General features: G+C 48.8%; 1 protein-coding gene across 1 annotated transcript; it reads left to right on the forward strand.

Moving 5' to 3' along the window:
• Window positions 1-1404: 1404 nt before the first annotated feature.
• Window positions 1405-3550, forward strand: IER5 (immediate early response 5). The gene has a single exon (XM_079761883.1). It carries the CDS (start codon window positions 1676-1678, stop codon window positions 2582-2584), a length of 909 nt encoding a protein of 302 aa, XP_079618009.1. The 5' UTR covers window positions 1405-1675; the 3' UTR covers window positions 2585-3550.
• Window positions 3551-16266: the final 12716 nt, after the last annotated feature.

Genomic DNA, 16266 nt, shown 5'->3' on the forward strand with positions numbered 1-16266 from the left:
CATTTTGTTCAACGTCTTTTCCTTATAACAATGAGATGTCATAGGAACTTTACTCTTGTTTACATCTATTAGCCTATGGTAAAAATTGGTTTCATTATACATCATTTCACTTAAAGTCACAAAACGTATCAATGACATTACATGAGGAATTACTGTACACCACTTGGCCAAATCCTAGTCAGGCTAACTGTTCCACATGGACTCCCAGAAAACTGTGCTTAGTTTTATGATTCAGACTGTGGCTGAGTTGTCATTTATGTTCTGCATAATAGAGCAGATGTGTATGCGATTTCTCCCTTTTAGAGTTGGAGAGACTAAAGTGTTTGGAGGTTATGTACCCAGAGTTATCAGGCAGGTCTGTGCTGGAGTTTAAGTGGGACTAACTGGAACTGACTCTCCAGGAACCGAATACAGGACCCTGGACAACCCTGTGGTGATTCTGCCTTAATGTCATGTACTAAGGGTCAGTTAGATGGTTGACTGACCAGAAAATTCTGGAACACTCTTCCCCAACGTTTTTACCTTGGCACAAAATAAAATTATGACATCATGATGAGAACACAGAACTTCTCTATTTATATTTTTAGAACTTGCTAGATTTTTCCAAGGGTGGCTGGTCAGCCCTCCTGCTGGAGAAAAATCATTGTGGAGAATCCGTACCACCTTCCATCGTAACCTATGTGACAACTGTGTTTGTTCTTAAATCTAGAGAACAAAATGATAGGTGCTGGCCTTTGAACCTAGACACAATTCCTTGATAAGCAACCAAAATGTAGGAACTTTCAGAATCTCCTTTTTCTTTTTTTAGGGTTTACAATTAACAGATGCTAATAAGTGAGAGAGGTGGGGGAGGGAGGGAGAGAGAGAGAGAGACTGGGAGATATTCTAGGGGGTAAGGGACTCATACAAAATTAGTATGTTAAATATCTTGTAGTAATACTATTTTGTTATCCAGGGGTATCCCTTGCCACGTTTTGCTGTCATCTCCATTTCTGCCAGGGGTGACCAGAAGGTTTCAGGTGTGCGGCGCCCTGGAAATGGAGGTGGGGCGTGGGGTGATCCGGGAAGGATTCGGACTTTATTGCCGAGCAAAGTCCACCTCCACGATGAAAGTTCCAATGGTTTGTTTTGCTTTGGTTCTGGCAAGCCAGCGCACAAGCCAGAACCTTTTCCTACAAACAATTCAGGGGCTAAGTCTCCTACCCTATCACCTACTTTCTGAGCCCAGGCCCGCCACCCGCCTGTCGCTCGCTGCCTGCACACCGTGTCCCCTTTAAGAGACTGCTCCGCGGGACTAACGTTCGAATGGCTCTGGCGCCCCTCCTCGGGCTCCGATTGGCCGCGCGCAGCTCATGAGGGCGTGTCGACCCGCCCCAGAATGGTTGGCGGCCCTTCGCGATTGGCGGGTGGGGAGCTTATATAAAGCGCCGGGCGGTAGGGCTGCCCTCAGTTAGCGACCGGACGTGAGACGGGGCGTTTGTCTGCACTGGAGGGGACGAAGGGGTCAGTGAGCGCGTCATCGAAATTGCTTTCTCCACGTAGTCTTCAGTTGTCGAGGGTCCACCCCTGGTGCCGACTTTTTGAGGCCTCCGACTCCTCTCCCGGCTTGTGACTGGGAGCCCGGGCTCAGCCCTCACCTCCGCGCCCGTCCGCCGGGGCAGGGTCGGCAGGCAGGATGGAGTTCAAGCTGGAGGCGCACCGCATCGTCAGCATCTCGCTGGGCAAGATCTACAACTCGCGGGTCCAGCGGGGCGGCATCAAGCTGCACAAGAACCTGCTGGTCTCCCTGGTGCTGCGCAGCGCCCGCCAGGTCTACCTGAGCGACCCGTGTCCCGGTCTCTACCTGGCTGGTCCCTCGGGGACCCCCCTGCAGCTGCCCGCGGAGCCGGCGGCCGGGTCCCCGGCGGGCTGGGGAGAGCCTCCCCCGCCGCCCGCCCCCGCCGCCGGGCTGGAGACCGAGCCGCAGCCAGAACACTCTGCGGTCCCAGACGCGCTGCGGGCGGGTGACGCGGAGCCCGCGACTACCGTGACCTGCGCCAGGGACACGCTTCAGGGCGGAGAGGTGGCGGCCGGGGGAGCCGGGGACCAAGCCGGAGGCGCGGACGTCTTCCCGGAGGGGCCCCGAGAGGCTCGCCGCTACTGTGGCTGCCCCCCAGGTGCGGAGGGCAAGCCGGGGACGCCGGGCGCGTCTCCCCCCGGTGACTGCAGCGCGGAGGACGAGCCCCCTGCGCCGCCCCCGCTCTGCCCCAGGAAGCGCCCCGCGGCGGGGGCCGGCGGCTGTGGCCCCGCGGGCCGCCCGGCGCCCGGCTCGACCCCGGTGAAGAAGCCCCGCTGGGACTTGGAGGGGCCGCCGGGCCGGGCGGAGGAAGGGGAGGAGGAGATGGAGACCGGGAACGTGGCTAACCTCATTAGCATCTTCGGCTCCAGCTTCTCGGGACTCCTACGGAAAAGCCCGCGGGGCGGCGGCGAGGAAGCCGAGGGCGAGGAGAGAGGTCCGGAAGCCGCCGAGCCCGGGCAGATCTTCTGCGATAAGGTGGTGCTGAGAGACATGAACCCTTGGAGCACAGCCATCGAGGCCTTCTGAGCTCCCGGCCCCGCGCGGGCTGGAGGTTGAGCATCGGGCGTCCCGACGTGCGGGCTGGGCTGCTGCCGGCCCCGAGGACGCCCCGGAGACCGCAGGCGCCGAGCGCGCCGGGGAGACTGCGTGCTGCGGGGCGGCACGGACTGCCCTCGGCCTCGGCGGCCCCGCTGTGTTGGCCTCTCTGGGGACCTCTCTTGAGACTTGGGAGCGTGAGGCTTATCGGAAGAGGACGACCGTTAATTTGTGTGTCTGTGTATGTCCGTGTCTGTAAGTTTGTTTTGTGAATTAAGACTATTTTGTCCTTCTGGAATGCTTCGCCCCTGCCCCAGGGCTCAGGAGACTGGGGGCAGGCGGGGACTTTCCTCCACCAGCAGCGCCGAGAAGGAAGCGGCTCGCAGGGCCCGGGAGTTCCCCATTCGTTCTCGAGGCAGGAAGGGACTTTACACACGCCCCTCACATGAAAGCCAGAGCCGTGGCAGGGCCGGGAGCGGCGTTTCCTCGCAGGATTTCATAAGACCGGAGTGATTCAGTCTGGAGTAGAGACTTGTATTATTTCCCCCTCCCCTCCTTTCTCTCACTGAAGAAACGTTTAAGGAACCCTGTGATTATTCTGGGAAAGGGGAATCTTAGCGGCCCCTGTCTTCCCCACAGGGAAAAAGCTTGATGAACTTCACAGAAGAGTTCAAGCTTGGAAATATGGAGTTATAGAGAAAAGATATATTTTTAAAAGCTCTAGCTCAAAACTACTACACAGTGCTTTTAAAAAGTGTTGAATGAAACAAAGTTTACAGACAGAACCCCTAAGTGAAAAGACCTTATGGTTTTGTAGATATGGTGACTCCAGTCTTTGTTGTATAAAGGTTGGGGGAGCTGGTTTTTTGTACAGTATTTTCTCCTTCGTTGTATTGATTTTTGTATAAAAATGTAAACTTCACGTGTCTAACACGTATTAAATATTTTGAAGCAACATCTCTGCCTCCTTGTCTGTAATCACCTGTCTGGGTTGGGAGGAAGGGGGAGGAGGGGAACTGTGGTCCAGGCTGGGAAATGGAAGGTGTGGTTCTTATTATCAGTCAAGCACAGACTGGGGATATTGTTTGCTGACTTCACTAAGTATCAAGAGAGACACGTTTAAGTTAATCCCGCATCAGAGGACTGCTATTAGATACTAATATCAGTGGCCTGCCTGTTTCTTTAAACTTGCCAGTAAAGCTGCCTTTTTCAAAAGTCAGTTTAGGACAATTTTACTAGTACTTTTTACAGCTCAGTCTGATGGTGTCTTAATATTAAATAACATAAGTACCGATTTTTGAAGGTTTTCACATTCACAAAAATGTTTTTCACTAAAACCTTTTTGTCTCCTGTTAAGCTATATAACAGCTTTCAGGTTGGTTATTGAAAATAACTCACATATGAAGGAAGCTGATGATACTGATTTGCCCAGCTGCTCAGGCCCACCTCTGCATTCCAGTGACTGTCAGGATAGCATTTTCAATGCCTTTTCCCGTTTGTTGTTAAATCTGTAAAAAGTAAATGCATTAGTGAAAGGAAATTGCTTGTGTCAAATCAGATATGGGAGGAGGCCTAGGAGGACTAAGCAAATTTAACTTATTTAGCAAAACTTCCTGATTTGTTTTGTCATCCAAACGGTGACATCAGTGTTTGGGTGGTTGTAAACATGTAGGTGATCACAGCCAAGTCATCAGTTCATTTCACTACAGTTACTGCATTTGAGAGGGCTTTTTGTCCAAGGCAAAATATTCAATAATTGAAAGTTATTCAATAATCTATTTCAAAAGCAAATCAATTAAAGAACAGTATCTTAAAATATGGTGGTTAGTACTTAGAAATATGGCATTGGCCCATGAAGCTTATGAATAAAGAGAGTGTTGAAGAGATGGGAGAAATTGAGGAAAGATTAGACAAAGTTTTAAGTAAATTTAGGGCCTTTGAGCAAAAGGAGCATATGAATAGCGCTTGGGCCTTCCTAAACCCCCGATTATATGAACTTCTGTCACAGCTGAGTAGGCCAGTGCTTTGATATCTCTGAACCTATTGGTGATTCATTAAGCATAAGGAACTTTCTACTTTATACTCTATCACCATAATATATTCCTAGAATTAAACATTCTCTATCTTGTTAAAATTGACTTGTTTGTCTTTGAGAGATAGCTACTTAAGCTCTGTTATAGCCACAAGAGATCCATTGAGTGCTGACTGCTTAAACTGAAGAAGGTGTCCAGGGCCTTGATTCTGCAAACATTTCCGGTTGCTAGAAAGTAATGACGATGCTTGAACAGCTATCTCAGTGCATTTTTATATTTGAGAGGGGGCAACATTTGTTGTGTACAAGATGAGACGAAAGTTCCTGTTGGTCCTTGTTTTCACATTAAGATGAACCACAGGACCAAGTGTCTGCTTAACTTAGAGAATGTAAATTGACATATTTGATAGTTGGGGAGTTACAGCTTTGTAGGAATTCAGAAAAGGTCATTATCTTTTTTGTTGCAGAATTGTTGCAGAAGCAGTATGTGTATTGGTTAGAACATGGGCTCTGGAGCCAGACTTCCTGGGCTTGTATCTTGGCTCTGCCATTGATTAGCTGAGGGCCCTTGCACAAGTCACTTCATCTCTCTGTGCCTCAGTTTTTTCAAATGTGAAATTGAAATAATCATATCTACCTCATAGGGTTGTGCAAATTAATGAGTGAATGCCCCTAAAGTTCTTAGAAAAGCACCTTATACATAACAAGCATTCAATTAAGCTAGTATTGTTAAGGTAGAAGTGAATTCTGTGTATAAATCAGATATATGATGATCAAAGAATTGTGTTATTTATAAGAAAGGAGGGGAAAGGAGAATCTATTTTTTAATTATCCTGCCTGTGAATGTGGGGTTCTTTTATTCTATTTTTCTCTGAACACTTGATGGTCCCAAAGCTTAGGTCCATCAGCATAGTTTTGCTGGTTGGCAAGTCTCACACCAACCTAGCAACTTTCCTGATTATAATCAAACAACTCGATTTTCAGGGAGGAGTAAGCAGGAGTGAAAACACTCAAGGAGCAAAGATCCTGTTGACATGCTTTCTGTGGATGAGCAAAGGGGAAAAAAATAGCCCACAGAGTTATTTTTAGCCTGAATTGCTTGGGCATAGAATGTTTCTTAAGCTGTGTTAATTGATGGGTCCCGGAAAAGAGCTTCCCAGTGCCAGGATGGGGTTATCACACAACTACATCAGATTCAGAGTGGCTAGACATGAAGCAATACTGTTAGTACCAAACTGCTGCTTGACCACCCTGGGAGGAACCTGTTCTCTTGATCAAATTAACCTCAGCTCTGGTCTGGGGGTGGGGGTGGGAAGAAGTTAACAAAGAATTTATATGCACATATGTATAACCTATGGACAGTCTATAGTTTGGTGAAGGCCTGAGGAAAAGGTGGGAGCGGAGTGGAGAGGATCAATGGAGAGGGGAAATGGGAAATGGGGGTCATCTGTAATTCTTTCAAAAATAAAGATAAATTTTAAAAAACAACCTTTTTTTTCGGGGGGGGGGGGGGGGAGGGGAGGAGTGCTTTGTGACAAGTACTCCAAGAAGATCACTTTTAATAATGAGTAAAGGTGTTAAGTTTTAGTACAGTACTTCTCAAGCATGTCTCTTTCCAACTGTTTTCCACTCAGATTGAACTTGGGGAAGGGAACTAATGGATGGACAGCTTGAACTGCCCCTCTGCAGTGATCGGGCTGGCTCTAAGGGACGTAATGCAGTGATGATAACCCTTCCGTCCCTACATTCATCACTGATTGGGTTTTGGGGTGGGAAGTGAAAGAATGGGCCATTTAACAACGTTGGTAGAATGCTTCTCAGAATAAAGATTAGTAAATATTGGGAACAGAATTAATAATGACAAAACTGCTCCATTTTGTCACTGGATTAGTCTGAGTTTCTTACTGCAACTTGCTAGGCATGACAACGTAGCTTAGAGCCTGTGAGATGGGGTCGAAAGGCTAATACCCACTGTGACATGGAGTTTGATGGACATTTATTTCCTTATACTTTTTAAAAGTAGAGTTAGTTCAGTTCACTGAATAACCAAAGAACTTCTGATCTCTTGCCCTAAATATTTTATTCTTGTCCTGTTTGTGAAATTTTTTATTCTCCTGGACTTGCTTTCATCCCAGCAGTTACTGAAAGAAAACGAGAATGAAAAGAAACGCTGATCCAACCCTCCCGTGACTATGAAAGAAGCCATTACTATTAGGTGCAGAACTCCAGTGGAGAGAGAGGGCTGCTTCCCAGGGTTCCTGGCACTCTTTCCAGTAATGAGCAGTTTGTCTCTGAGCCTTTGAACCATTGTTCGAATTTAAAATTCTACCCAGTGGAAAGCTTTGGGAGCAAAAATATAGTAGAAGCAGAGTTATGTTAGGATTCATTGTGATCTTAACTCATGCCCTCGGAGTTTTCAGACAATTATTGAAGGTACAATAGAGAAGGGAATATGTGAGAGCAGAACGTGTAAAAGGATACACACAGCTAGTAGAAGGCTTCCTTCCTCATCCACACACAGTTTTTCCCATTGCCTGCCATCCACCCCCACCCCCACCCCCAGCGGGAAAGAGGGTTGTAAAAATAAAATCCCTCTCTAGCAATTGCTCTCTCCCAGAGGAACATAGCCCAAAGCATCTTTGCTGGACTATATCCTGGGGTTTAGCTCAGACTTTTGGAATCTTACACGCAGGGCGGGAGAAGCCTCCGGGGACTGCATTCCTGAAAGGGCCTCTCTCTCTCCCCTGCTCTTCTGACCAGCTGCATACTCCACCACTGGACCCTGCCCACTTATGGGGAAAGATGCTGCCCACAAATGGGCAGGTGACGAAGAATACGGGCTGTCAGCTTTTTGAAAGCTGCTGGGAGAAAGGCTGGCCCCTAAACATGATTCTTTTAGGGGATTGGTATAATGTAGGCCTGTGATATTTGTTGGTAAATCTACTTCTTTTTTAAAATATAGTTTTATTGATTTCAGAGTGGAAAGGAGAGGGAGAGATAAGAGACATCAATGATGAGAGAGAATCATGGATCTGCTGCCTCCTGCACGTCCCCCACTGGGGATTGAGCTCGCAACCTGGGCATATACCCTGACCAAGAATCGAACCATGACTCCTGGTTCATAGGTCGACGGTCAACCACTGAGCCACACCAGCTGGGCTAAGTATACTTATTAATAGCTTTCTGGGACCTGGTCACAAGAAGCCCCTGTGTCTGTAATAAGCCACATCTCTAACTTACAGGATGAAGGTGAGACTCACCTTCCCCTTTTCTACCCAGTTTCGCACCAAGTCAGCTCTGGCCCCAGCTCTCTACTTTTCCCCTATGAACAGGGCCTCTGACCGGCTGTCCAGCCCAGTCATTCCAGTAGATGCCAAGGCACGGCTCCGTTCGGTTTCTCCAGAACTCAGGGAGGTGCCAAAAGCCGTGTGTTCCCATCTGTTCGTTCTGTGACCTGCTCCACCTCTCAGGTCTTGGAGAAGGGCAGCTGCCAGCAGCTTGTGTCTCGTTGGTAAAGGAAAAAGCATTAGAACCAGATAGAAGATATGAAGGAACACCTCAAAGCACTGAAGTTGTCCCTGGGGTGCAGGGTTCCCATGGCTGCTCCCCACACGTTCCTGCACCCAGGATACTACCCACTAGAGTTTTTCTCCAACTTGATCCACATCTGCTTGGCTTTTTCTTTCTAGCCAGTGACAGCATCCTCCTGCCCTCTGTGGCACAGATACTCCCTTCGGTGCGGTGCTGGATTGCTTGTCCTCTGACTGTCTGGGTCTTTCTAAGTCTCTCCTCCCGCCCTCCCCTCCTGGAGACACTGGCGTTCATTGTTTGCCTGGGGAAGAGGCTGGGTGCTCAGGGAAGAGCTGTGACTGGGAATGCCACCACCCGCTAAGAAGGAGTAGAGTTGGACTTAATGACCTTGACACTTGCAGAGTTTCCTGAGACTATACCGCTGTGGCAGCTGGTCGTCTAACCCTGGAGCCTCACCAGACCCCCAATTCCATCACAATAGCTGGGGGTGGGGGGTGGGAGTAGCCATGCTAGAAACGGCAGCAGCGCTGAAAACCAGCTTGGCTGGCGGCCAGATGGAGGAAAGGAGAGGCAAAGGCAGGGCAGCCCAGACGCGGGCTACACAGCACTTCCCACCCCTTCCCCTTTCCTGGGGCTGCAGGCGCCGCTTTCTAGAACAGAGAGTGAATCACAGAGCTGCTCTGTGAAGAAAATCCAGAAGCACCCCCTTGCCTTGTCTTCCCCCTCGAGGCTTTGATTGACTAATAGAAACTTTTTACTATGAGTTCCAGAAGTGGGAATGGGGGCCTGGTCCTAACTCACTGGACGCATGCAACAGAGCTGACCAGCAGCAAGTGAGCTAGAGTCTCAGTCGCCAGGAGGAATTGCCACTGAGTCAAGTTCTGCTCAAGGTCTGCTGTGGGCCCTCCGCGCCCCCACCTCTTCCTCCTACTCACCACTTTTCTTTCCTCTTGGCTTGTTCCAAGCTGCACCACGATCTCCCATTTCTTCTAACAACTTCCCAGTTTTATTTTTGGTTTGGAAAAGGGTGAGAGAGCGCCTTGGCATCTGCATTTATCAGTTCTCTCCTCTCTCTCTCTCTCTCTCTCTCTCTCTCTCTCTCTCTCTCTCTCTCGACTGTGTGACCTACTTTAGAGACTGGAGTTGCTTTTCTTTTTATGGCCTTGGGAGAAATCCCTGAAAGCAAAGATTCCGTCTCAGAGGCTGAACTGCAGGTACCTGGGACGTTTCGCTCAGGTGGTTATTACTCAGATTTCTTCGGTTTTCTCCCCAACCCTACTCCCTGTTCAAAATGCATGTTAAAGCTGTCAGGCACTGAGCGGAGATCAACTAGCAATGACACCATGGCAGGAGATTAAGCTTCTGCTGGGTCTGCCCAAGAGAGTGTGGAACCAGGAGCTGCCCCTGCCCTGGGCTGGTCTCCGCCATGGCTTGGCATGGAGCTAAGACGTAGGGTCCTATGCACAGACTTGACATGCCCAGAGTTTGTTCTGAAAATCTGAAGTTCACAGAGCACTCTTGTGAAATATAAATCTTCATCCCCTTTTCCCTTAAAAAAAAAAAAAGTATTTTAAGAGTCTCTCCTGGTCTGCACTGGGGAGAGCAGTTGTAAAGATGCTGTGGGGGCGAGTCTGGCCTGTGGGCTAGCCCAGCTGTTGGCTTCCCGACCTTTAGTCACCTCAGCACCAGGCATCGGGCTTCCTGACATGGAACAAGCAGCTCCTTGAGGCCCCTGAACTCCCACCTCTGAGAGGGGGGAGGGGGAGACAGAGTGGGAGGGTCTACTAGTGTCAGTGGGGAAAGAGTAAACAGCCCAGAAGAGTGAGTGAGGAGGTGAACTTGAATGATCAAGTAAGCCCTCCTCCCCCCAAGCAGAGGCAGTGATTGAACCCACCATGGACTGGTTCCTGGGACCCCTCTGAGCAAGGGACCTGTGGACCAGAATCTGAAAATGTGACTCACTTCTTGGAGAGTCACTCCACTTCTTTTGGTTTCTATTTATAGTCCAAAGGGGGGAAAGTATCCACTTGCCTCACAATTGTGACTTGGAGACAAATCAGTGTTTGTAAAGCAAAGATAGAAGATATAAACAACTCGGCCCTGGGTCCCATCTATTAAGTATTTACAGGAACACCCAGAAGGAACTCATCAAGGGGGAATACAGAGATGCAAACCACAGGATCTGGCCCTCGAGTCAGATTACATTCCAGAGGAGATGCAAAAACAACATAGAACCCGAATCTGACAGTAGGTAGGTAAGTGTGATCTGGCCCCTTGCTTCTCAAAGTAAGGTGCAGGGACCAGCAGCGTGGGTATCATGAAGAGTCTGCCAGAAGTGCAGAATCGCAGGCCCCACCCCTGATAGCTGACTCAGCATTTTCACAAGATTTCCCCAGGTGGTTTGCATGCACTCTAAAGTTTAAAAAGCAGCTATTTCCACTGACCTCAGGGTCAAGTGTGAACTTCTCAGCTTGAGGTCACTCAAGACTTAGCTCCCTTTGGCCATTCCTTCCCTCACATGCTGCCTCCAGCCATCAGATACTACCTACAGGCCTCTGGGCCTTTCAAATGCTGTTCTTTATGGGGAAACATGTAGAGACAGTTCTTAAAGCGAGAGCACAAACTCTCCAGGTGAGAGAGGAGGGCAGAGACTCGGGATCTGGTGAGGGGGAAGCCAGAGGTAGGGAATGAAGTGGGAAGAGGGTGCTGTCAGCAGGAACACAGTTTGTGTAGAGGCGGGAGTAGAACCAGAGGAGATGGGCAGCAGAAAAGGAAAATGACAACAAAGCAAATGCCATTGAACTAAAGCTTGTCATTGGTGAATTTGGGGAGCGGTTCTGGCAGAAGAAGGTAGAGAAACCCCGATTATGAAGGGAGTGGACGACAGGATGTGGAAGCTCTGGCTGTATCCCCCTCCCCAAGAAATTTCACATAAAAAGCAAAAGAGAACCAGGATGATGGCTAGAGAGGACATTGGGTCAATTCAAAGGGCCTGCGAATGTCTTAAGACCGAAGCATGGCTGCAGAAACAGCGATATTGAGGTGAACGGGGCCTGAATATATAAACTGCTAAGTATGGGTCTCTTATCAGAAGGAATCAACACGTTCTTTTCCTTCTCCTGTCAAATGAAAGGAGACTGGAGACACCAATAAATCACTCCAGGGATCTTGTTAGTATCAGCAGCCGCATTCTCTTCCTCGCTCCCAGCCCTAACTCTTGCAGCTTAAACTCTGCCATACCAGTTGGCAAGGTAACAAACTAGGAGAGGTTCCTGGAGGATAAAGGACCACACTCCCCAAACCCAGTGCCGCCAGCTACCAATCTAAACATATATATTTCTGAGGCTTCATCCTTTTTACACTAATTAGGAGTTTAAAACATATTGGAATGCAGGTGTGTGCTATGAGGAAAACAGGATTTGGAGTTCTTCTCATCAGAACAAATACACACGCGAGCACACACACACACACACACACACACACACACACACACATGAGCACACACACACACTCACGCACTCTCACACACTCCCTCTCTCTCATAGCCTGCTCTCATTCAGAAAGCCAGTTATGAATGAGCGTGGTTTCCTGGGTAAGAAGTGATCTCTTCCTCTCCTCCCAAGCAAGTCTGACCTCATCTGTCATTTTCAGTGCTACGGAGGATTAGTCTGAGGCTGAGGACAGATGAAGACATGTCCAACAGAGGCTCCTGAGAGAAGAGGAGGAAACAGCAGTTTTAGGTCTCCCAAGGCAACTGCTGAGAGGTTGAGGAGATGAGAGCAGGAGTGGGAGAGGGAAGAGGGGTGGGTGGGGAAAACAAGAGAGACAGATGTCTGTGATGGTTTCAAGAGAAACACTAGACTAAAATAAACTCAGAGTCAGAAAACAGGAAGAATGTGAGAAAAGGAAAAGGTAGTGAGTGGCCGAGAGCTGCAGTGCATTTGATGAAACGTAGCCCCGACCAGATGGAGAAACAGCCTCATCCCCCAGCAAAGTCCTCTGGAAACGGGGGCTGAAGGGGGGGGTGTGTGTGTGCAAAGGAATTAATAGCTCTCCTTGGTGTGGGAGCATTTGGTGCTAAAGCTGTAAGAGATTTACAAAGCAACATCATTACTGGACCTTCACCACAATTTTCTGCAAGGATAACAGGAGTCTTTGCATGCCTAGACCACCCAGAGACAAAATTCAACCCAGAGCTCAGAATTCCTGCCTTCTGTCTGCTCCCTGTCCTAATTAGCTGAAGCTATTTCTGAAAACAGACCATCTCCTCTCACAGATCCCCGTGCAGCCCTTTCCCCGCTGCTGTGCGCACCCAGTGCTTCTCCTGACTTCTGTCTGCTTCTTCCACTCAAGCTCCTTCTAGGGTGCCAGGGCTGCAGACCTTGGCCTCACCCATCTCTCCTCCCCTCCCCCCGACCTCCCCTCTTGTCAACACCCCCAGACACTTGCTAAAGCTTATAGCATTCCCTTCATTCACCGTGAAGCTCATTTCCACTCCCGCTTCCCAGTTCCCACCGTCACCTCCTTCATTCTTTACTTCAGGCCCTTATTACTTTAGTCCGTTCTCCCCTTTCCCTCAACGCCCCCTTTCTCCTAGCCCTACTTTAGAACTAATAGATTATGCACCTTACAAATATTGTTTTGGTGATGTTATCCGTCTCTGACTCAAAGCCTCTATTGCCTCCGTGAACTCCTCTGCCTGACATTCAGCCTTTCATCCAATCATTAGTTACCATCTACTCTGTGCCAAGCACTGAGTACAAAGATGAGTGAGGAACTGGGTGCCTGGTGGGCAAGAGGGATGGAAAACTCATTACAGTTCAGGCTTAGTACTATGGTGATCAAGGAATATTGATAAGGGGGTGCTTAACCCGGACAGAATGTCAGGAAAGGGTTCCTGGAAGAGGAGGTTATTTCTGTGCTGAGTTGCAAAAGGAAAAGGGAAGAGGAAAAGCATTCCAGGCAGCTAGAGCTGCATGTGCAAAGGCCCTGAGGCCAGAGAGCTGATAGTGTCTGGACATCATAAATGCTTCATTACGGTTGGGACATGGGTGTGGAGTGGACATGCCCCCAAGGATTAGGAGAGGTCAGACTACAAAGGCCAGGCATGCCATGCTAGGGGGTTTGCTCACTTTGAAATATGAAGGCTTTTAAGCAGGAGTGGGACCCAATCAGATTGGCATTTAGACCCATCACTGGCTATCTTGTGACAGGACTGGGAGTGGAAGAAGAGGAAAGCCTGGAGGCAGAGTGAGGCAGGGGCCGGTTAGAAGGCTGTTCAATCATCCAGGTGAGCCCCGCTGGTGTGGCTCCGTTGGTTGAGTGTCATCTAATGCACCAAAAGGTCCCTGGTTCCGTTCCCAGTCAGGGCCCATGCGCAGATGTAGGGAGCATGTGGGAGGCATTGATGTTTCCATCTCCCTTTCCTTGCTCTCTCTCTAAAAAATCAATAAAAACATGTTTTTTAAAAATCCAGGTGAGACATTACTGGGGCCAATAGCAACAGTGACACATCTCAGGCACCTATTGAACATTGCCTTGTATTGTTGTTTATGTACATGTGTTTTAATTTCCTGAAATTCCTTACCTCTTTCTTCCCCACCTAACTGCAAATTCTTTGAAGATAAGTGCTGGACCTTAATCTTATCTATGTAAAGGCCTTCCTGTGCCAGGATCAACACTGATGTCAGCTGAGAGATAGAAAGTGAAAAAAATGGGGACGAGCCTCCAAGTCTTAGGAGGGAGCCCACAGCCAAAAGAGAGAAAGGAATGTAAGGTTTCTTTCACCCCAGCCCCACAATTCCTGCAGCCCAGCGGGGTTCCCACTCCTCTTTCTCCCTAAATTGCCTTCTCCGAAAGGATTTGACGGTTGTAGGGGTTTTGAGTAGGAAGGGAAGCAGCACCAGCTGATGCTTTCCCCTTCTCACCATTAGACAAAGAGCAGCGATGTTGACAATGGCCAAGCCAAGAAGAATGCGGCCGTCTGCCTCGGCCCTGGGACCTTGCTGCTAAGGAGGGTGGCACTGTGCTTGGAAAATAGGCAGAGCGTGGGGAACAGTAGCCCTGAGAAGCTGGGTGGGAGGGGGGCTGCAGGGAGGCAGCCGCCTCTCAGGCAGTGAGTAGAATCTAATCATTGAAGCCACTTCTCTGGTTACCCTGCTGCCTTGCAGGTAATTGCCTGTTTACTCACTTCCAGTTCTCAGAGGCTGTTGGACTCCTGCTGTTCTGGGAGTTGTGGGCTTACTAACCCCCCTTCTCCCCTCACCTTCTCCACTGTATTGAACCCACTGGGAAGAAACAAAGACCAGAGTTCAAGTTCTAATGAGGTCTCCAGTGAGGTAGAAGTGATAGTCTTCATTCCTCCCAGATGGAGAGATGTTGAAATCCCAGAACAGCTCTTAAATTGGCTACCCTTTGGGGGCAGGTGGGGGGTGGGGGTGGGCAACTTGGGCCTCTGGAGTGGATTTCTGGGAGAGGGGCTTGGAGTGCAAGTAGTGCTACTGGGCTCATTTCTTCCCCAACCCGCAGTCCCCCTCCCCGCAGGAGGGCATTTGAGTGCAGCATGTAATGAACCCCCGAAAGCAGAGTGGATTAAAGATGTGATAAACACAAGTATGCAATTTGTACTCAAAGAAAACAGTAGAAGATAAGTCGATCCTCATGTGTATGACTTTAACTGGCAAGAACTTGGACTAAGGCCCCCCCCCCCAAATGGATCGGATGGACATTAACTAATTTCCGTATCTGCATTCTGCATTTCAGTGGTGAGGGATGGTCAAGTATTCCTTTACGTGAGACTTCCTGCGGTTAGGGACCCGAGATTCTGTGAAAACATTGACACCTTGCTCGTAAAGCTATCGCTATGCAATCATCTCCTAATTAAAGCACATTATCGCTTATTTACAAATAGTTAGGGCTGCAATAACTAACCAATAGGAGACCCCGGGTCACACAAACAAAGATAATTTACTGTAGACCATCAATATGAAGGTAATTGATGAGTTTACTCTTGCTTCTCCTTAGGGAGATTAGGTCCTTAAGGTCTCTTGGCCTTGATCTCTGTTCAAGTTCGGTTCTCCCCTTTGGCCAGGGCCCTGAGGAGGCAACTGGAGTCCTTGACTGGGAGGAAAAGTTACAGTATCTCCAATGGCATCTGGGGCATCTCTGCCTCTTCTTTTCCTCCCCTGTCCCCCGCTCTCAGCAGTACTTGTGACTCTCCTCAAAGCCACGTTTTCCCAGGATCCCTGTGCCTGGACCACTTTCCCCACACTCCTGCTGGACCAGTTACTCCTCGCAGACATTTCTTGCTGTCATTATTTGTTTACGTGTTTCTTTTCCTGACCAGACTGTGCCCTCCCGTCCTCTAAATCACATTCATCTTTCTATCCCCATAATCTAGATGGGAACCTAGCACGTGGTATGCACTTAGCAGTAGTTGGCGAGATGTTGTCTGGGGAGACTTGAGTCTAGGTTTGGCCATTCACAATCAGTATGGCTTTCAGCAAGTCCCTTAATTCTTCTGAGTTTTCAATTCTTCATTTTAAATTCTGCCGATTCGAATTCACAGTTACAAATTAAAAATGAAACAGCGGTGGAAGTGCTGAACAAAACGCCAGGTGGTGGAGGTGGTAGGAGGGCCACTCAGCTCCAAGCAAAGACACGTCTGTCTCAGTATCTTCGGGCTGCCATAACAAAAGCCTGGGTGGCTTAAACAACAGAAATTTATTTTCTCACAGTCTTGGAGGGTGCAAGTCTGAGATCAGGGTGCCAGCATGGTTGGGCTCTAGTGAGAGCTCTCTTCCTGGCTTGCAGACAGCTGCCTTCTCATCAGATCCTCACAAGGTGGTGGTGGGGAGGCCACAGTCCTTATGACCTCACTTAACTTTATTTCCGAAAGACCCTATCTCCAGATACAATCCCATTGCGAGTTAGGGCTTCAACATATGGATGAAGAGGGCACAATTCAGTCCACAGTAAATATTAAATGAGATTCAACAGTACATAGAACCCGTTAGTCCTACCCCAAGTCCCCCAACTTGCAAATCCTGAGTCCAAGCACCCTCTTGTTTTGCTCTCTGGATGACAGATTGTCTTTCTGGTCCTGTGTCAA

Source organism: Cnephaeus nilssonii, assembly GCF_951640355.1.
Source record: "Cnephaeus nilssonii genome assembly, chromosome: 21".
Classification (NCBI taxonomy): domain Eukaryota; kingdom Metazoa; phylum Chordata; class Mammalia; order Chiroptera; family Vespertilionidae; genus Cnephaeus; species Cnephaeus nilssonii.